Here is a 21,184-nt window from a genome sequence, read left to right on the forward strand (position 1 = left end):
CCCGCCGTGCGGCGCGGCGGGCGTGGGGCGGCGGGGCGGCGGCGGAGGAGGAGGGGCTGCCCAGCACGGGCAGGGTTAAAGCGCCATGTAACCGGAGCGCGGGGCTGTCGGGGGCCGGCCGGGGCGCGGGCGGCGGTGGCGGCGGCGAGCGGCGGCGCGGCCCCGCGCCCCGCTGGACGGCGCGTCCCGCCGCGGCGCAGGTGAGCGCGGGGCCGGGCACCGGGGGGACCGGAGGGACCGGGGCCGCCCGGGCCGGAGCCGCGGCGCATCCTCGTGGGCGGCTTTGTTGTGCTCGGCGGCGGCGGGGGACAATGGGGCGGGCGGCTACGCGGCACCGGGCGCACCGGACCGCGGCGGCGGCGGCTGCTGCTGCTGCGGGAGCGCCCCGACCCCGGCCGAGCGGGCGGCCCCGCGCCCGGTTCCCGGGGACTGGCGGTGCTCCGCCCCGGGGGCTGGGGGCAACGGGCCCCGCCGCCACTTGTTGCCGGCGCTCGGCCCCCGGGCGGGTTTGCGGGGAGGGGGGGGGGGCTCGGTGCGCCCGCAGCCCCGGGCAGGGCTCCCTCCCGGTCCCGCCCGCCCCTCCGCCTCCCGTCGCAACTTTCGGAGTTTCCCGCGGAGGCGCCGCCGCCGCCGCCGCGTCTCCCGGGGGCGCGTCCCGGGGCTGTCACGGCGGGGTCGGGCCGGGTGCTGGGGACCCCCCTGCGCTCCGGCGATGCCGGGACGGGCAGGGGAGGCGGGGCAGGAGCAGAGCCCGGGGCCGCGGCGGGAGCACGGCAAAGCCTCGGGGCCTCGGGTTCCCCGTCGGTGAAACGGCAAGTGATGGCTTCGGGGCGGGGACGGCTCGGGGAGGGTTTGGGGCGGGCTGGGGTTACCCTGCCCGTGGCTCGGCGGGCCCCGGGCAGCGCCGCCCCCCAGGCAGGGGGGCCCGGGGAGGGCTTCCGGGAGCCCGGGATGCGGCGGCAGCGCTGCCGGGGCTGAACACCTTTGTTTTCGGTTCTTGGGTCAGGGATCTGTCAGCGCATCTTGCTTTTTCTCTGTTCGCAGGAAAGCAGCTCCCGGCCGGCGCCTCGGGCGCGAAGTCTCGCCGGGGCTGGGGACGGCGGGGAGGGGGCGGCCGGAGCCGGGGCGCGCTCAGCTGCCGGGCACCGGCCCAGCCGGCAGGTACCGACCCGGGGGGAGCCCTGCCGGCATCCTCCTCCTCCCGAGCCCGGGGAGAAGCTGCGGTGGAGGGAGAGGCAGGGGAGGGAGAGCATCGGAGAAAGAGAAATGAACTCCGGAGCGGCCCCAACGTGGGGCACAAGTCCCGGGAGTCCGGGAGAGAGGAGCAGCGGGTGGACACCCGGGGGGGCGAGCGCTGGTCCTGGGGCTGTCGCTGATGCCGCACCGACCTCCCTCGGAAAGGGGGCAGGAGGAGGAGGAGGGAGGGGGCTGCAACGTGCTGCCCCTGCAGCAGGACTTGCCTGTTCTGCCTCTGTCTCCAGTTTCCTCATTTTTAATGAATTGAGGGGGAATGAGCCAGGGTGTTGCAGCCCCCGGCTCTGGGGAGGGCTGGAGGCTTGAGCCCCGCTGTACGGGGCCAGGCAGGGGGGAGATGGGGACAGTGAGGTGTCATTGTCATCGCTTTATGTCCTCTTGTGCAGGGAGAAGATGAAGCAGTAAACCGCTCCGGACGGAGGACCTGCCACCGCTGAGCGAGACCCACCTGCGCGACGGCGGAGCCCCCGCAGCCCCCAGCCCTGCCCGCAGGCAGCACCGGCCCGGGCGCCTGCTCCACGCCGGGCACGTCCCTGGGCAGGGGGCTCGGGAGAGCCAGCGTGGCTCATCTCAGCGGGACATGACCGAGATGAGCATGGTAAAGAGCCTAGAGCGGCTGGAGCAGCGGCTGGCTGTGATGGTGGCTGCCCAGGAGACTTCTCAGGCCTGGTCTTCACTGGGAGAGGAGGGGCCGGTTTGTTTTTTGTTTCTTTTCTTTCAACCGAGCTTCGCTGAAAGGCAGCGGGTGACGTGCTGGAGCCTGGGGGTGGCCGCAAAGGGCTGCTGCGGTCCGGCGGGGAGCGGAGCGGGGCAGGGGGGCAGGAGAGGAAACAGGGGGAAAATGGAGGGAAGTGCCGGAGCGCTCCGGCGAAAGCCGGAGAGGGGCCAGGCACAGGAAACGGGCAGGGGAGGGGAGAGCCTGCCCTTCTTAATGAGCATATCTGCCGAAATGGGCTCCCTTTCTTACTAAACTGCCAACCCAGCAACTCTTTTCTTCCCAGGATTAGAGGGAAATGTTCAGTTTGGGGAGAGTTAAAGGCCATTTGTGTGCGCGATAGCCCAGAGCCAGCCTGGAGGGAGCGAGCCCCGGCCATTGGGGTCCTTTATTTCTTTTTGTTATTCAAACAGGGCTTGGGTGATGGCTGCCATCCCAGCCATCATGTAAAACGCTTCCCTCCAGCTTTTTGATATGCATGCCCCTGTCTGGAGGCAAAGTCCGGCTGTCTCCCCTGCAATCTCTCCACCTACTGGGGAAACGCACCTGATAAGGGCCAGCCTGTTTTCTCAAGAAGGAAAACTGAAACCAGCCCCAGCCAGGCTGGGGGAGCAGCCCTGGGCCCGGGGGCAGCAGGGTCCGGAGGCACGGCCCTGCCGAGACGCCTTGCAGGTCAGCACAGCCGCTCTGCCTGCTCCGGCCCAGCCAGCGAGCTCCGCCGGGCAGGGACCGGGAGTCTTTCTAAGCAGTTAATATTGTGGCATGGTCTTTAACCAGTTTGGCAAACCTTAAAGAAACTGGTATTGCAAAACTAGGGCGGGATCCGGAGTCAGCGGGTTGGTTGTCTCGGTGGGGTATCGCTGCAGGGCACGTCCCGGTCACCAGGCAGCGTCGGGGCTGCCACTGGTGCCAGTCTCTTGGGGAGCTTTGGGCATCGGAGCTGGAATTCTGCATTATTTTATTCTTCGTGGGTTCTTGTACGAAGCGTATGGCTGTAGTGCATGCCTGGATGTTTGCAGTGCATTAAGCAATGCAAACACTGCAGTGCTGTTTTTCTCCTCCTCCCGTGAGACAGAACATGTGAGGGGAGTGCTCTGTTTCTTATTATTTTCGTAATGCCCTGTGTGCACATGTTGGTGTGCGTTTCTGCAAGGGGAGGCGAGGACAAAGCTGAGCCTTCCTCCCGAGCAGGAGGTGGTGAGGCTTGCGAGCACGGCAGCTCCTGCGGGAGATCCTCGGTGGTCAGAGGGGCAGCAGGCTGGACGGCCCTCTTTCAGCAGGCAGGACGGTTTTGGGCATGCGGCTTCATTGCTTGGTGCAAAAGGCAGCAGCAATAGCAGAAGGGATGGGAATCGCAGTCCCGCTGCCTCGGTGTAGGTTTTTGGGAAAGTGAGACTTTAACTAGCTTTGCCGTTTGGGTTGTGGTGTGATGTTCCCTTTCCCGCTTGCGTATCAGAGGATGGTGACAGGATGTCCTCGAGTGATCTCGGGTGGTGCAGCTGGAGAAGTGCACGGAGCAAGCAGTGCGTATGCTCCTGCTATGCACTGCTTGCTCCTGCACGTATGCTGCAGGCCCTGCCTGCACCCGGTGAGCTGAAATGCCTGTGCTTACGCCAGTGCCTGCGGCCGGGTCCCGTGGACCGGCAGAGCTGTGGTGTGTGGGTCTCCAGCTCTGCCAGGAGCAGTTCCTTCCAAAGTGATAACTCTTTTTTCCCCACTTTATAATTGGAACAAAGATGATGTTGGAGCTCCCTGAGCACGCAGCAAAGCTGAGCTTGGCACATTGGGTGCTTGGTCCTGGCTGTGTGTCCCGGGGAGACCTGGCTGCTGTGTCACCCTCCCCTCCACTCCCTGGCGCAGGGCTGGCAGGGACATGCTCGCCCCGTCGCACTGGGCAGCCCCCGGGGCGGAGAAAGGAAAAGCCATTTTGAAGTGCAAGTTTGAACCTCCTGGGCTCAGGCTCCCAAACAGGCTCCTGACAAAGGACCGAAGGCAAAGGTCCTCTGAAGGTCCTGGCGGGGTTTTGAGGGTGCAGATGTTTTGCAGGGCTGGGAGGTGGCCATGCCTGCTCCTATCCTCCCTGGATCTTAACAGCCTCATGCTGCCCCGTCTCCCTGTCCCCAGCCTCTCCTCTGGGTCACCCTCATGCTAAGAGAGCAGCGTATCCTCTCACACCTCGCTGTATGGATTCCCAAGTGAGATTCACTATTTTTTTGTGAGATTTGCTATTTTTTGTGGCAGCATCGCTGCTGGCTATGGTTGCTGCCGTTCTGCAGCATCGCGGGCTGGGGAGGGGGAACAGACCCCGGAGGAGGTGACCCGGCTGTGCTGCACCGGGGCGTGTTGCTGCATCCGAGAGCATCCGGGGCCGGCGTGCACGGGGCCGGCATGCATGGGGCTGGCGTGCGGGACCGGCTGCCCGGGCCAGGGGCAGCCAGGGGCAGCCCAGCGAGTCTGGGCAGCTCCCAGGAATTGTTCGCCGGGTCTGGGAGCAGATGTGCTGCAGCAGTGGGATTTCTGCACACAACTGTAGGGGTTTACGCAGCTTCAGACTCCCTCTGGTGCCGTTTCTCTCCTTCTCGTCCCTTTGTTGAGCAGACGTGTCTGCGGGAGGAGGCAGGACGTGCACCCGGGGGCTCTGCCTGCGGAGGTGGGCACCGGACACCTGTTTTCCTTCGTGTTTGGATGTTGCCAGGGTTTTAACGCTGCCCTCGGCATCTGAAACATCAAACCCCGACTGGTCTTTGTTTGTCAGAGGTGCTGACAGATGATCTCAAAGCAGAAATCTCAATTGTTAGGGAAGCGGTTGGAGGCGATGCTGAGCGAGAGTGCCGGGGAGGGGGCGGCGGGGCTGGAGCCCGGGGTCTCTTTGGGGCTGGGGGGGGGGTTGCTTTTGCTTCCTAACAGGGTCTTAGGTGGGTAAAGCCCTGCTTGCTCCTTAGCTCGTTGAGCTGAGTTAGGCGCTCCTGAAGCGACTGTGCTGGCGAAGGGGCAAGTTGCAGCACAGATCCATAGCCCAGCAATGAGGCAGCTTCGTTAGCGTAGTCCCGGGTGCCTCTGGGAGAGCCCGGGAGCTGCCACTTCCGAAAACAGGATCCAGGGAGGGCACCCGAGGGAAGGCAGAGGCATCTGGGCGCAGGCGAGGCATGCCCCACCTCTCCCGGGGGATGCCTGGCCGGGCTTTATCTGCGCAGCAGCAGCAGCTCCCGGGGTGGGGGGCCGCCGGCCCCCGGGGCAGGGCAGGGGCTGGTGGTGCCTGAGTGCTGCGGACGCTGACCCCTGCCCTGCCCCTTTGCCCTGGGGCGGGGGGAGCCGGGGCCGGGGGGGGGGGGGGGGGGGCGGCGGGGGGGGGCAGGAGGAGTTTTCTCCCTTTGGGGGAGTTTAACTCGCTGCAGGCGCCAGGACTTTGCCCCCTATGGCGAGCTGTCTGCTGCGTCTCGCTGCTGCTGTAACAGCCCACCCACTGCTGGGGGTGCTGGGGGTGCTGGGCAGCCGGAGCACAGTGAGGCTGGTGCCCGGGGAGTACGATGTCCCCTGGTTTCTTTCTGCAGGCTGGCTGGGAAGTGCAGCTCCCCTCCGGACAGGGTCTCGAGCCGTGGCTGGGACCGCTCCGGCAGAGCCAGCCTGGGCTGGGCAGAACCAAGCCCAGGAGCACTCCACGGCGTACGGGTGGCGGGGCCGGGCCACCGCAGCCCTGGAGAAAAGCCCCGGTGCTTCCCTAAGGACAAGTGGGTTGCGTCTGGGGCCTCTGTTCGCTGGAGCTGGTGGATCTTCAGGGCCGCCACGTTTGTGGGGAGGTTTTGTCCAGGTGCCTGTTAGCTCCCAGTACCACTCCAGATGCGCCTCCAGTCAGACCCCTCTGCTAAAGGCATGAGAAGTTGTGGCTGGCTTGAAGAGCTTACGCTGTCCGCTTTGCCTTCCCTGCGGCTTTCTGCATGCCTAAATTTCCTTTCCACTCCGGCTTCCACAGGCAACCATGAAAAAGGACAAGAGCCACGGCCGGGATGAGGCGGACTGCAGGGCAGAGCTGATCCTCATCAACGGGGACTGCACCGATCCCTCTAACGACACACCCGCCCTTGTTCTGGAGGCGAATGGGAAGCCCAGCACTCCAGGTGAGTCTTGCCACGCTGTGCCCGGGATGCACCGGGATGCACGGGGCCAGGGATCTCCCAGCCGCTGTCCCGAGGGCTTGCTGGGGGCTGCAGCATCGCGGCCGTGGCCGGGGTCCCTCTGTGACTCCGCTGGGTTTCTGCTTTCCAGTGGCACGTCCAGGCCATGGTGACAGAAGCGGTTGTGGAAATGGGTGCCACACTGGGATGTTGGCTCTGCCCCTTGATGGTTTAAGCCCCTGGGAGTGAGGGAGGTGGGCAGCCCCTGCCCGCCTGAGGAGTGCTGCCAGCCCGAGGGGCTGCATCACAGCTCCTGGGATGCTCCGGTCGTGGTCCCCAAATCCCACCTCTTGGGTTCACGAGGTCCTGCTTTAAATGAACTGGTGACGAGCCCTGAATAGCAGGCGTATGGTTTCCTTATGCCTCTGAGCTTTCAGGAACGAAAAAACGCATAAGAAGACCCCCACACTTGCTATTAGAGCCCCTCCCAGTTCTGGGGGCAGGTGGGTGATCTGGGACTGCCGGTGTCGGCAGTACCGTGATGGGGAGCCTCGGGGACACCGCTTGTCTTCTGCTCTCGGCCACATTTCTCCAAGATGAGGTTTTGGTCTCTTCAAATCACGACTTGCTGCTCGGAGCAGTCGCGGGCGGAGGCGTGCGGGGGCACGGCCAGGACAGCTCACGGAGCCTGAGGCTGCTCTGCCTTGTCCCTGCGCAGATGCCGGGGGCCTGGGGCTGCCGGCCCTGAAGAACAACAAGAGGGTGAGCAAGGGAGACCTCTCCAAGGAGGAGCTGTCCTGGCCGCTCGCTCTCGCCGGGGCGCAGGAGGTAAGTGCTCCCCAAGGCTGTTGGAAGACCTTGCTGCCCGGGGGCTTTGTGGGCTGTCTGCGGGGGGCAGCTGGTGCCTGGGGCCCTCGCCTGTTCCTCTCCGGGGCAGCTCTTCACGCTCAGTGCCGGCGGAACAGTCCAATGGCAGATGCAATACTCATTTATGAGCATATTGTTTGTTTTCATTTTTAAATTCCTGATTTACATTATGTCAGCAGCAGCAGGAGGGTGTGGCGCATGATGCAGCGATGCCCACTACGTGTTGCAGCAGTCTAGTAATTATTATGCTGATATCTTCTTTAAAAAGTCTTGGCTGTATTGATGGACCAAAGCGTCTCGTGTCTCCTGCTCTCCGGGTGGCCTGCTTTTAGCTGCTTTGGGGCTGGATCCCAGTTTTGCCCCCCTTCCTTTTGTTGACTAGGTTGACAAACCTCGGGGGTCTGGAAGCATTTTTGCCTTCTGGCTTTATTGTTTTGACTTTGAAATAAAACCCCAAGGTTGGAGATCTGCCTGTGACGAGGCAGCTTCCAAAAGAAAGAGCCATAAATCCAACTGGGGTGAAAATTCTGCTTTCCCACTATGTCGGGTTCGGGGGCTCTTCACTTGCAAAATCTCATTTCATTTTGAAACTCTGTTGTGCCGGATGCAGGAAACATGCCTGGGTTAGACTGCAAGCTGTGGCTGCTGAAACCGCAGGGGAAAGGCTGCCCTGGGTGCCTCTGCAGGGCCGGGCTGTGGGAGGGAGCACACCCACACCTGTGTGAGAGCACCCCACGCGTGTGTGAGCTGGGTGCTGTGCCCGGGACGGCTGCTCTGCTGGGGCCCACGGCTCTCCTGCTGCTCTCAGTCGCACTGCCATGGCCGTAGCTGCAAGGAGGGAGGGTACAGGAGGGTATAGTCGAGGATGCACATGACAGCTGGAAACAAAAGTTGATGTAAGCAGCTGCTGGTGGGCCGCTGCCCCCAGTGCAGGGTGCTGGGGGCTGCAGCAATGGGTGCTCCTGAGCACGCCTGTGCAGCCCGGCAGGGATGCTGTGAAGTGCACAGTTGCACCAAGGGGCTCAGCCCAAGGTGCCTCCCGCAGCCGTCCATGCTCCTCTTGCCTCCGTGTGCCCCCATCCCCAGGGCTCCGGTGCTGCTGGTGCCCAGCCCCGAGGAGCACGGGCTGTCCCTGTCCCGGTGTGCCGCTGCTGTGGGGAAGGTGTCCGTGCCATGGCACCTCTCTGTTCTGGTTGCAGGTGCGGCCCCGGGGCAGCGCCGGTTGGGAGAGCAGCCTCAGGCAGAAGCCCCCCGTCCGCCTCATCTTCCAGGCAGGGCAGACCCGGCACGAGATGAAGATCAAGGAAACGAACAGCGTGGAGACTCTCAGGGACCTGCCAACTCCCCTGCGGGTGAGGGTCTGTGCGGGGCCGGGGCTTCCCTGGGGCTCCGGAGGCCTGCACTTCTGCTGTGCCCTGGCCGAGTGGCTTCAGACATGTTGCAGCCTCTCTGTGCCTCAGTTTCCCGTGTGAAGTGGGGGGGTGTGTGCTGTTGCTTGTCCCTGCTATGAACTGGGTGCTTTGAACACCCTGGGGTGAGTTGCGGAGAGGGAAAGGGAAGAGAGCAAGTGGTGCACCGTTTTCTACATGTCCTGCAAGTAAAAGCAGAGCAGTTCTGCCCCAGATGCCCCAGTCCTGGGCCCTCCCCTCCGTTCCCGGCTGCGGCGGTGCCCCCATTCCTTGGCTCCCCCTCTCCGCTCTCCGATCCCCGGCTGAGGGGCTGGGGGTGACGTGGGGCAGGTCTCTGCTCTCCCCTGCCCCTCTCCCTGCCTTCCTGCCGCACTCAATGCTCCGCTCCCTCTGCCGCACAGAGCTCCAAGCGGCGTCTGGCCACGTCCATCCCCGTGACCACCATCGACCTGACGGAGGAGGACTCCCGGGACTCGTCCCGGAGCAGCAGCACGCTCTCCGGCAGCAGCTCCCAGGAGGGACAGAATGGCTCCGCCGAGCTGGGGGCCGAGGAGCCGGAGAGCAGAGACGTGGGGATGGCGCTGGAGTACCAGGTATGGAGGGGCCAAACTCTGCTCCTGCACCGAGATCCTGCGCCCGGGCCGGTGCGGGGTGAGGATGAACCTTCCTGGCTTCTGCCAAGCCTGCGGGCAAGGGGACCTTCTGGAAACCTCGCTGCTGCTTCTCCTGCCTCCTCCATCGGGCAGCGGCAGGCAGCAGGGTCGGTGCTGCTCCGGGGGCACCTTGCTGCAGATGGGTGCTGTGCCGGGACCAGCCCTGCCGAGCTGCTGCCTGTGCCACACGTGGGGCTGCAAAGCCTCCAAGGGCCCCTGAGAGAGAGACGCGTGCGCGGCACACGCTGGGCTGGCAGCCGTGCCGTGCCGTGCCCTGCCGAGACAGGCAGTTGCATGTGCAGAAAATGTTTCTGTCGGGGGATGCTGGAGAGAAACGAAGCTGCTGGAGCTGCAGAGAGTGATTCAGTGCCTGCGGGCGCCAGGGCAGGGCCCGAGACTTGCAGGAACTGGGCAATTGCATCTTGCTGCATAATTAGGTGCCTAATTGCAGAACAAAGCTGGGAAGGAGGGCTCTGCAGGCGGAGGTGACTCTGCTCCTGTACGAGGTGCCTCCCTGGGCACAGCACTGTGCCGGCATGGCCCCCGTCAGGCTGCCTGTTGGAGGCCCTTGGCATGGTCACGCTGAAATTCCTGGCTCTTCTTTTTCTTCTCTCTGTTTTCACTCTGCCCTGTTTCCTGCCCTCGCCTGTGGGAACAAGAGGAGGGTGGGTGCCCTCTCCCTGGGGTGCAGCCAGACGAGCTGAGCTGTGAGCCCCGTGAAGGGGGCTTCCCTGTGCCGAGGTGCAACCTCGTCTGCTCGGGCAGCCCAGGGAGCAACCTCGGCACAAAGTCCTCCCTGCGGCAGGCAGGACACGTAGCATCCCCGTAAAATCCCCTGCCATGCTTCCCACGTCCCTCGGCCTGGGCCGTGCCTCGTGGCTCGGCAGCAGTGTGCAGCGAGCCAAGTTCTCCCAGGCAAACATGGCTGCAGTGGGCGAGGGGATCAGGAGAGTCTGTCTGCGCTCCCCGGAGCTGCTGCCTGCTTGCCTGCCTTGCCCATTCCTATCACCGGGGCTGCTGCAAGGCCTTCTGTGACAGCCAGAGCTTCCTAGCTGCTGGTTTGTGTGAGGGCAGGAAAAGGCATCCCGGTGTTTGCAGAGACCCCGGGAGGGCAGGCAGGAGTGGGCACGCACGGGGCGCCGGTGCCAGGAGGGCTGTGCAGGACAGAGCACGCACTGCGCCGTGCATGCCAGGCGCCGGGCTCAGTGTGGGGCTGGCAACACACAGACCTTCCCGCCGAGCTCCTGCGTGGTGCAGGGCTGGCAGCCAGTGCTGCCGGGGATGTGTTCTGCCATTTTTTGGGGGGGGAGCGGGATGCAGCTGTTGTAGATCATTGTGCAGAGGTCCAAGTGCGTGACTTCACTCCAGCGAGTGACACACGTGGCGGAGCAGCTCTGCAGGGTGCTCTGTGGCCGTTCCCCCACGCTCCAGGGCTCTCCTGCGCGGCTGCTCGGATCAAATGGGGAGTTTGTGCTCTTGGCTGATCTGTGTTGTCCCCTTTTGCTTTCAGGATGGGAAGGAATTTGGAATTGGGGAGCTCGTCTGGGGAAAGATCAAAGGTTTTTCCTGGTGGCCTGCGATCGTCGTCTCCTACAGAGCCACGGCCAAGCGCCAGGCTGTCTCAGGCATGCGGTGGGTGCAGTGGTTCGGAGACGGGAAGTTCTCGGAGGTAAGCCTGCTGCCTGCCCCTGCCTGCTCCCGGCTTCGCCCAGCCTGAGATCCCCTCCCCTGCACATTTCTGCCATCTGTCCCATTCCTGGGGCTGCCTTGGGGGTGTGCGTGCACCCAGCTGCAGCCTCCCTGGGCAGGGACCCCGGTGTTCGGCGTGGTCAGGCTTTGGCATGCTCTCGTGGCTCTAGTGTCTGTAACTAATGACTGGCCACCGTAGGCTGGTGACAGGATCCAGCAACGGGGACATCTGCCCGGTCCCTTTGCAGGGTTTTGTCCCAGCCCTGGTCTCTAGGGCTGCCCCCGTTGCTCCCTGCCTGGTGAGGGATGCCCTCCCGGAGCCCCATCACCCCTCGGCCGTCCCACACCTCCCCTTTGCTGCAGGCAGGAGGGAGGGAAGCGCTGTGCCGGGTGTCCATGCCGTGCTGGCTGTGCTGGCCGAGGTGCGGTGCCAGCAGAGGGTGCAAAACACCCGTCCTAGTCGCTAGTGCAATGTCGCCGCCTCTGCCCTCCTCCCTCTGCTGCTTGTCGCCCTCTGCAAAGCTGACGCTGGGCTTCCTCGTGTGGCTGCACAGTCCAGACAAAGCCCCGGCAGCGCGGCACGGCCGTGGCCCAGCGCCCTCGGCTGCGGCATGAGAGCTGTGCTGGGAACCGCAGGGCCAGGTCTGCGGCGCGGGGGGCACGGTGCCGTGGGGGTCACGGCCGAAGCGAGGCATGCCCGTGCCCGCTGGTAAGCTTTTGTCGCTCTCTCCCAGGTTTCTGCAGACAAGCTGGTGGGACTGATGGCCTTTAGGCAGCATTTCAATTCTTCCACGTTTAATAAGCTGGTCTCCTACCGACGAGCCATATACCATGCCCTGGAGGTAACCGGGGAGCAGAGCTGGGGTTGGATGGATAAGGTGCCAAGCGAAGTGGCCGGGCTCTGTGGGAGGCAGTGGGATGCAGGGAGAGGCGAGCTGTGCTCGGGGTGCCTGACACAGCTGAGCCAGCGAAGGAAACGCTTCGCTGGGGCAAGAAGAGAGGCCCCAGCCGGGAAGCTGGGCGCCTGCTCAGCCCGGGTGCCTGCAGAGCTCGGGCAGCGTGTGGGGAGGTTGTTGGGGCCAGGGCTGCCCGGCTCTGCCCCTGCACATTGCTCTGCTGTGCATCTAGGGGTGGTTCTGGATAATGCCTGTGAACCGCCTTGAGAGCGATCAGTGAGGGAGCTCCTGCCACAGTCCAGAATTAATAATTTCCCCCATCTGCTGGGGCGATGTGGACAGATGTCTGCAGGAAAACCCTCCTTTCTCTGCTGGGACTATTTCCAAGCGCAGCCATGGGGCCAAACTTGGCTTATCCTGGGGGATTCAGGAGTAACTGCTGCTGCTCCAGGGTCTTGCTGCTCCGGAAACCCCTGGGGCCAGGCTCCCTCCGGGGACTCTGATGCGCAGCAGCATCGCGGTTGCAAGGCAGTGTCACACTGGCAGGAGGTGTCCTGGGCTGGTGCCAGATGCCCTTTGCAGTCGGGGCCGGCACTGAGCACCCCGTGGGTCTGATCCCCATCCAGGGAATGCATCACGCTCTGGGTTACGGTGCTGCAAACCCCACGGCACCTCTTCTGCCTTCTCTTTGCTTCCTGTTGCTTGCCAGGGAGCAGAGTCTGGGCGAGAGCTGGGGCTGGACTGCCCCTGCTCCCAGCTGGATTGGGGCTGGTGGAGGACAGACTGGCTCATTGCAGGGAGGGGAGGCACAGGAGCACGGCCGAGGGCACACCCAGCGCGGGAATCTGGCAGCTGCCGCTGTGCCGGGCACGCCGAGCCCTGCACACATGTGTGCATGGTGGGGAGGGGGCCTGGGACCGCAGCCCTGGCAGGCATGTGGGCCATGCACGCTGCAGCCAGCCTGCTCCCTGGCCGGGGACCAGCCCCGGTCACCCTGGCACACGCCATCCCTCCTCTCTCGGCAGGTTGCCCGGAGCCGGTCGGGGAAGACGTTTGCAGCCGCCCCCGGGGAGTCCCTGGAGGAGCAGCTGAAGCCCATGATCGACTGGGCCCTCACCGGCTTCAAACCCTTGGGCCTCAAGGGACTGCGACCGCCCAAAGCCTCAGGTGAGGTGGTGGCATGAGCTGGGCACGGGGCTGGCATGGGCAGCTGCCGCCAGTGCCCAGCCGCTGCGGTCAGCCCCGGCTGAGCCTGCTCGCCCTCTGCCGCGGCCATGCTGGCCCGGTCCCGAGGTGGCCCTGGGGCTCCTCGCTCCTCAGTGGGGTCCCCCACAGCAGCATTGCAAAAAGCCGGAGTCAAGCACCCTCAAAGCCATTGCTCCTGGAAGTCAATGACCTGGCTGAGCCTCGAGCCATGCGTGGGAGCCCGGGTGGTCAGGAAGGGCTCTGCTTTTGGCTGGGGTGGGACCTGGCAGGGCTCGGCAGGAGATGTCCCTCGGTACCCTGGGGAGCTCCCGGGGCCGGAGGCTCATCCCCAGGGAGCCGCCTTTCCCTTGCAGAGAACGGGGCCCTGAGGAACGGGACGGAGGAGGTGCTGTCCCTCGAGCAGTGCCCCCCCACCAAGAGGCTGAAGACCAACCCCTGCAACAACAGCAAGGAGCAGCGAGTGGAAGAGGACCAGACCCGAGGTAACCGGCAGCGAGAGCTGGGGAGCGGCATGGTCTGGGCTGTGCATCCTGAAAAGCACTGGGAAACCTGTCTGGGAAAGGGCTCGGCTCTTCCCGGGGGCCATGAGCTTGGTTTCCGAAGGCAAAAGCTTTCGTGGTCTCGTGGTGCTCACTTGTGCCTTACAAGACACCAGCAAACCCAACTGCAGGACATGGTGCCACAAGCTGGGCTCCGTTAGTTGCTCAGCTTGGAAATGATCTTTGTATTGCTACTTTGAGCTCTGGCTCTAATATCTCCAGCAGTGAAAGGACATGGGGTTTGCACCAAAATTTCTAATAAGCCCGTGGCCTGCCTTCTCTGTGCAACGCTCAGCAAAGCTGTAGCAGTTTTAATGCACGAAATAAGGCATCTGTAAGTAGAGTGCATTTAGAGTTTGTTACATAAGGAATGATAAATCTCTCTTTCTTTTTTTTTTTTTTAAATTTTATAAAGAGCAAATGGTTTCCGAAGTTACGAACAACAGTGGGAGTCTCGAAGGTAATCGATTGCCCTGTCTCTCTTGGGAAAAGGTGTGGGGCTGGTGCAGGTGCTTGCAGGCAGCACTAGGCAAAGCTCGTGGGTCCCTTTTTAACCGCACCGTGTAGAAAGGGGTGGGGTGCTGTGACTGCAGGTTGCTGGGCCTCCCTTTGTGTTGAGGGGAGCAGACTCCCTGTGCAGATCCTCCCCGCGGCGCCTGTTCCCGGGGGAGCCGCAGCTGCATCTGTACCTGCACGCGGTTCCGACGAGGGGCTCCGGCCCCTGTGGCCCGCGGTGGGGCGGAGGCGCGGGGTCCGCACCCCGGCACGGGGCTCCCTACCCCAGGGTGAGCGGAGCTCTCTCTGTCATGCAGACAGCTGTTTGTCCTGCGGGAGGAGAAACCCGGCCACCTTCCACCCGCTGTTCGAGGGGGGCCTCTGCCAGACGTGCAGGGTAAGTGCTGCCGTGCCGGGGCTGAGCGGGAGCCTGGGGCCGGAGGAGGGGGTGCGGAGTCCAGCCCCGCTGCAGCCAGCGCTGTTGGGACAGGAGGGGTGACTGTGCCAGATCCTGGCCGCGCTGTATCCACCACGGGGCTGTCCCTCGGCATGTTCTCTCCACTGGAAGCACCGAGGATGTGCATCTCCGAGCTCTCAGCGTGCGCCAGGGACGGAGCAAAGCTGCGTTCTCTCTTCACCCTCTGAGCATGGATCCTGATCCTCTGTCCTTCTCTCCTTCCGCCTGTCCTTTCGCTAGGATAGATTCCTGGAGCTCTTCTACATGTACGACGAAGACGGCTACCAGTCCTACTGCACTGTGTGCTGCGAAGGCAAGGAGCTGCTGCTCTGCAGCAACGCCAGCTGCTGCAGGTGGGCCCCGTCTCTGCTCCTCCGGCTCAGCCCGCAGCCGAGCTCCTGGGGAGCCGCAGGGAAGCAGGGTCGTGCGTGAGCCTGGGCAGGACGCTGCACTGGTGCCCGTTTGGCTGCCACACAGCGCATCCCAGCACAGCCTGCCCGTCCCCGCTGAGCCACTCCGCACCTGAATAAGCCCTGGGGAGGATGGCAGGAGCTTTACCTGCGCCTGGGTCACCAGCTTGTGTTGGCAGCCTTAAAAACCAGGATACCGCATGGAAAAACATCCTACAAAATGGAGTGGGGGCTCTGGTGCATGGCTGGGGAGACTCCAGGAGAGGCTGGGGTGACCCAGAGGGGTTTGTGGAGGTGACGGGCATGAGGTGTTGTGGTTTGGGCAGGTGCTTCTGTGTGGAGTGTCTGGAGGTGCTGGTGGGGCGAGGGACGTCGGCCAAGGCAAAAGAGCAGGAGCCCTGGAACTGCTACATGTGCCAGCCCCAGAGGAGCTACGGGGTGCTGCAGCGCCGGCAGGACTGGAACACCCGCCTGCAGGACTTCTTCACCAGCGACAAGGGACAGGAATACGTAAGGGCTGCGGGCAGGCGAGCCCAGCGCGCTGGGCTTTGGGGGTGAGGGCCGCAGGAGGGCAGGGTGACGGGCTCAGAATTCCTCGGCCCTCTGCCTTGGTCTCGCTCATCCATCCTCTCCAAGGGTGCTGGGCTCTTGGCCCCGCAGATGCTCCCCTGAAGATGGAGGCGATGCCTGTAGAGCCAAGGTTTGGCCTCATATAGAGCATCGCAGCACTGCCCAGAGCTGGGGCTTCATTGCTGTCCTTTCATTGCAGGCTGCACCCAAAATCTACCCGACGGTCCCACCAGCGAAGAGGAGACCTATTCGAGTGCTCTCTTTATTCGACGGCATAGCAACAGGTGAGGCACTGGAAGAGCATCGTCCTGGCGCTTGCAGCACTGGATGTCAGGGACGAATAGTTTCGTGGCCTCCAACCTGTCTCTGAAAGCTGGGTGGGGAGAAGGAGATGAGGGGCAGGGGGATCCCCATCAGAAGGGGGTGAGGGCAGGGGTTCCCCTTCCTGCTGGACAGGGCTGTGGAGAAGGGAGGGAGGGAGGGATGGAGGGAGGGCACGGGAATTTTGCTCGCAGAGGTTCCTGCTGCACCGAGTGCCGTCTCGGGTGGCTGGTTTCACTGAGAAGCAAGAGCTGCGGGAGTGGGAGTGCTGGTAACCTGGCCTCTGGTGAAGAAGTGCCTGAGGGCAACTGGTTTGACTCGGTTCACTCAGCTCTGAAGTTCTGCTTTCTGGGAGCAAACCTGCCTGGAGGAACGGGTCAAAAAAATAGTTTGCTCATCCAGAAGTCCTGTGTGACTGCACCCACCTAGGACACGCAAGAGTGGCCCCGTCGAGCTTCTGCGCTGACGAAGGAGACTGGGAGACTAAAGAGAGCAGTGCAACCTCAGACCTCTGTCCCTTGGCAGGGTACCTGGTGCTGAAGGACTTGGGCATCCAGGTGGAGAAGTACATCGCCTCGGAGATCTGCGAAGACCCCATTGCTGTGGGCACCATGCGGCATGAGGGCAACATCACCTATGTGCACGACGTCAGGAACATAACCAAGAGAAACGTGAGCACCGCTTCTGCAGGAGGGCTGGGGAATGGTGGCACCACGGCCGCGTGGGTCGCACCCTGCCAGCCCTGGGACGGGCTTGCCCCCTGCCCCGGCGGGGAGGAGAGACCCGCTTACGTGGCCTCTCCTAACTGGGTCTGTCTGTTCGCTCTAGATCGAGGAGTGGGGTCCTTTCGACCTGGTGATCGGTGGAAGCCCCTCTAATGACCTCTCCCTTGTCAATCCAGCCAGGAAGGGGCTGTATGGTAAGGCTGCTTTGCCTCTGCAGGGCTGGGGACCCCCGGGTGTTCCTGGGGTGCAGAGCCACCTTAAAGTCCAGGGAAGTGGTTCAGCCCCAGTTTGCGTTGGTGGTGGCTCCCCTCTGAGCTGCAAATCGTGGGGTGGCACCTGCAAAGCACGGGCTGTCTCCTTGCCAGTTGCGGTGGGGAGGGCAGCCAGGCCCCCCGGACCCGTGCCCCCCGTGCCGCAGCGGTCCCAACCTGCTGCCGGTCCCAACCTGCCGCTCCGGCTTTCTGCCTTGTAGAAGGAACCGGGAGGCTGTTCTTCGAATTTTACCACCTGCTCAACTACGCCCGTCCCAAGGCGGGAGAGGAGCGCCCCTTCTTCTGGATGTTCGAGAACGTGGTGGCCATGAGGGTCAACGACAAGAGGGACATTTCTCGGTTTCTGGAGGTAGGGATTGCTGCCAGCTTTGGGAAAGGCGTCGGAGCAGGAGACGCTTGCTGGGCTGTGCAAGGTGTGCCGAGGCTGTGAGGGTCTGGCTGTGGTCTCGTATGGCCCCGACGCTGGAAAACCCCCTGCCTGATGCACACGCCAGGAATCAAGTTTTCAGTCTTGGCTCTGGATCCCCTCTGGCTTTCAGCAGGTTAACCCCCGGCGCTAGTTCTGCGGGGGGAGGTTTTTGCCGGCCTCGCAGAAAGCATCTGTTCAGAGCAATGCCTGTTATTTCTGGGGAGAGGGAGGTCAGGGACTGGAAAGGATTTTTAACTGTGGTAGCCAAGATGGGCTGTGGGTCAGCAGGGACCCCGTGTGTAAACGTCCCGTCAGAGGCTGATGGTCCTGATCCTGGCCCAGAGAAATCGGCACTGAATCACGCTGTGATTTTCGTTAGCTGCTGGCCATGGCTATGGCGTGGGAGCCCACGTGGCCGACCGGACCGTGTTCTGGTGTGGAAAAGGGGGTTTGTTGGGGCTACATCCTTAGGAGGATTTGCTGAAGACTTGGAAGTCCCTGCAGTGCAGTGGAGAAGGGCTTTCTGTGCAGGAGAGGGCTGAGCCCACACCTCCTCTAACTTTTATTCCCCCCCTCCTCTCATGGCCTGCAGTGTAACCCAGTTATGATTGACGCTATCAAGATATCAGCTGCCCACCGAGCACGCTATTTCTGGGGCAACCTTCCAGGGATGAACAGGTAATCCTTCGCTGTCGTTTTGAGTCTCTCGCTGTAGTTTTGTTTTGTTTCGTGGTGCTTGTGTGGTTCTTCTTTCCTCCTTGGCCCTAAGCCCAGCTCCTGGGAGCCGAAGAGCTGCAGCTCCCGTACGGTGCAGTTTCCCTGTGGCGATGTGCACGTGATAATGTGCTTACTAATGAGCGCTTACTAATGAGCAACGATGAGACTGTGGGAAAAGAGTAGCAGCATCCCCTGGCCTGGACCTGAAGCCTGTGGAGAGAAGAGTGATGGGGCTTGTTCAGGATGCTGTGTGGTGTGCCTAGCTTGGGGATATACACGTGCACCAGCCTTTGTTTAAGACCCAGGCTGATGTGGGGGTGCTGTATGGCAGCCCTGGGCCCCAGTCGGTGCCGTGCAAGGGTTTGCCAAAGATGAACCCGAGCAGCCGCCTTGGGGCCGGGGCCGCTCAGCCCGGTGCGGCGGCGCGGGGAAGCTCACACTACAGCAGGCGGCTGCTGCTGCTGCAGCAAAGCACGACTGCGCTCCTCCAAACTTTGTTCACACCTCGTAGCACCCCGAATTCGTGGCAAAACACAACAGAAGGACTTGGAGTAGAGTAAAATCTAATTACCAGCAGTCCTGCACAACAAATACTTCTAGCAACAAAAACTGGAGTTTTCGCACAGCAAATACCTCAGCCAATAAACACAGACTGGGTTTAAATATTTTTGCTTCTGTATATTTAAATTGCCAGTATTTGTTGGAGTTAAAACTAATTAAAGCTGAGCTAGAGGCATGGAAGTGAAATAGCAATTACGGAGCCTTTGTCGTGTCATGCCATTTGAAATGGCACTTGAACTTTCATCTGACTGTAAGGAGGGGGAAGCCCCAGCGCGATGACTCAAAGCTATCTCCATAAAATAGCCCGGGGCCATGCTCGCAGAGGTGCCTTGCTGAGCAGAGGCAGGCAGGACGGCACGGGCACCGGGCTCCTCCTAAAGCGTTACCGGGAGAAGCTACGGAGGGCATTGGGAAAAGTGGGCTGGCACTGCCTGGCCCCGTTAGGAATGGCTAACAAGCGAGGCCAGCGATACTGTTCAGGCTGTACAGGGCTCTGACCGTGCTGGGGAGCAGAGTGCCCTTCCCGTAGGAGACCCCTGAAGCTTACTGCTCTCTGGGTGGCTCGGGAAGGGTGCTGCCCTGGGCAAAAGGGCTCCTGCGCCTGCCCTGGGAGGAGCCGCTCTGGTCTGGCAGAGCGGGCAGGAGCTGTGAGTTTATGGCAAACGACCTCTGATGACTTGGTGGTTCCTCGGAGAGTGATCTGTTGACCTCAGCCAAGCTGGAGAGGCTGCGTTAGGACTTGCCACGCAGAGCTGGGAGGAGGAATTTTCTATTGTCTTTAGATATTTAGCATTTGCTTTTTACTCCCCATATTCAGTGCTAGTGCTGATTCCTGGCTGAGAGATTATTGGTGGCTCTTCTGTTTTGCTTTTCGTTTTATTTTCCTAATCCAATTTTAAAATAGAGCCAGCATGCTGGGGTCTTAATCCCTACCAGCATCTCCCTTTAACTGGGAAACCTGAGCTGTGCTGGGGTGTGTTCCCAGGGGCATCGGCTGCTGGGTGTGCTGGTGGTGGTGGGCTGGGACCCTGCTGCAGCTCGTGGGACGGCAGCACTTCTGCTCCTTCTGACAACTGCCTGGAGCAGTGACGCTCCGGTATTTGACGCTTGTGCTGCAGCCTTTAGGCGGGCAATCTGTGGAGGTGAGGCGGGCAATCTGTGGAGGTGACTGGTATTTCAGTAGGAAAGCTGTGGTGGCTGTAGGAGAGGCCATCGGTGGGATGAACCCATCACTGTATACTTCAGGGAAGCATGGCACACTTGCCGTGTTGCACGAGCTGCACCTCAGGGCACTTTGGTAAGACAGGAGCCCCGTACTGCGTCCTGGCTGTGAGCAGTTGTCTCTTAATTTCAGTCGCACTCAGTGAGACGACAGTGACCGCCCGGTGCTGCTGCTTTCCTGTCAGCTTACCAGGGTGTACATCAACATCTCTTGTCTGTCTTTTGGCTCACGCAGGGGCACCAGTGTTTCAGCACAGTGTATGTCAGTGCAACTTAGCAGTGGACTCCAGAGCCGTAACAGTGGCAAATAGCATTGCTGGTGGTTTAATTTTGGCTGCCCTCAGTGTCTGTAAATGCATGGGTGCTGTGAGCCCCCAGAGCCAGGGCAGCTCGCCGTTCTCTGCCCGCAGGCACGGCCGGGGTGGGAGGTGCGTGCACATACTTACTACGTGTAGCTTTCCAGGAGCCAGCACGTGCAGCGCGGGGCTCCTTCATTCCTGGCTTGACTCCCCTGGATGGGTCGCATCCCGAGTCCACAGCTGGGTCGGGGCACTTGGTCCCCGTCTGCAAGCGGGTTAAGTCGTATGGGGCAGATAAGCTTGCACAGATCCGTGTGGGATGATTTGTCAGGCTACCTGTGTCCGCGGGAGCGGGGCCGTAGGAGATGCGGGCACTGCTCTGCTCCGCCGCTGCCCGCTGCTGTCCTGGGGCGAGTGTGCCTCTGGCTCCAGGCAGAGCAGGAACGACTGCGTCACCTTTGCCGAATGCTCTGAGCGCTTTGGGTGGAAAGCGATACGTGTTCGCTCGCTGCCGCTGTGGGAAAGAAAATCGGAGAGCTGGTGGAGAGCACTGACTCTTAGCAGCGAGAAGCTTCTGCTGAGCCAGACTGTAAAACACAGGCTGGGGCTTGAGGGAGCCCCGGGCTGGATGCAGGGATGGGACAGAGGGATGCTGCGTCCTGGCCATGGCCGGTGGGCGCCGGGGGAGCAGGGCAGCCGCCAAGCCTCACCCCCCCCCCCTTCTGCTTATGCTCCGCAGGATCTTCGGCTTCCCCCTCCACTACACGGACGTCTCCAACATCGGCCGCGGGGCTCGCCAGAAGCTGCTGGGGAGATCGTGGAGCGTCCCCGTGATCCGGCACCTCTTTTCCCCGCTCAAGGATTACTTTGCCTGCGAATAGCAAGCCAAGCGTCCCTCGTCTCTCTGGTAAAGATGCACAGCTCCGCTGCCGTGGCGGGAGAGGGACGGGCACGGCCGCCGGACTCTGCCACGGCACCATCCCTCCCCGGCCACGTGCTGCGGGGAGGCAGCCTGGCCCCGCAGGGAGAGCTGAGGAAATGTCTTTAACCAAAGAACCTGGCAGGGTAACTTTTCTTTAAAGGGACTAACGGCAGTGATACGTAGAAAATGATGGACAAAAGAGCTTTAATTACCCAGCGCAGGAAGCTCTATGCATAACTGATGAGATGGGAAGTCTCCTCCAGAGCATTAAATATTCCGTTTTAGCCTAGAGCTGGAAAGTCACAACTTGCTGAGCAGTAAGTGTGGAGGCAGCTGCCGGGGTGCTGCAGGCAAACTTGAACTATAGCGAATTATTGCTTTTCCTAAACAAACAAAACCTCTCTTGAAGCAACTGCCAAAAACCCCCAAACTGTAGCAGCAGGTGTAAGGGACCCTGGTCAGGTT

At 62.1% G+C, this 21,184-nt stretch overlaps 1 protein-coding gene across 1 annotated transcript; it reads left to right on the top strand.

Moving 5' to 3' along the window:
• The first annotated feature begins 1,843 nt into the window (after nt 1-1,843).
• DNMT3B (DNA methyltransferase 3 beta) lies at nt 1,844-21,017 on the top strand. The gene is made up of 19 exons (XM_050907310.1): nt 1,844-1,948; nt 5,940-6,084; nt 6,800-6,909; nt 8,220-8,300; nt 8,759-8,950; nt 10,521-10,679; nt 11,434-11,541; nt 12,621-12,762; nt 13,155-13,283; nt 13,756-13,800; nt 14,153-14,232; nt 14,533-14,645; nt 15,029-15,212; nt 15,472-15,556; nt 16,023-16,264; nt 16,422-16,512; nt 16,791-16,939; nt 17,592-17,677; nt 20,537-21,017. The coding sequence occupies exons 1-19, from the start codon at nt 1,844-1,846 to the stop codon at nt 20,676-20,678; spliced, it is 2,388 nt and encodes a 795-aa protein (XP_050763267.1). The 3' UTR covers nt 20,679-21,017.
• Nucleotides 21,018-21,184: the final 167 nt, after the last annotated feature.

The sequence above is a fragment of the Gymnogyps californianus genome, chromosome 17, assembly GCF_018139145.2.
Source record: "Gymnogyps californianus isolate 813 chromosome 17, ASM1813914v2, whole genome shotgun sequence".
NCBI classification, from domain to species: Eukaryota; Metazoa; Chordata; class Aves; order Accipitriformes; family Cathartidae; genus Gymnogyps; species Gymnogyps californianus.

Excerpts from the sequence above, each read along its gene's own strand:
- DNMT3B (XM_050907310.1), top strand. The coding sequence starts at position 1,844 with ATGAGCATGGTAAAGAGCCTAGAGCGGCTGGAGCAGCGGCTGGCTGTG. Across the intron at positions 1,949-5,939 it reads CACTGGGAGAGGAGGGGCCG|GCAACCATGAAAAAGGACAA; the intron begins GTTTGTTTTTTG and ends CGGCTTCCACAG. Across the intron at positions 15,557-16,022 it reads ATTCGACGGCATAGCAACAG|GACACGCAAGAGTGGCCCCG; the intron begins GTGAGGCACTGG and ends GCACCCACCTAG.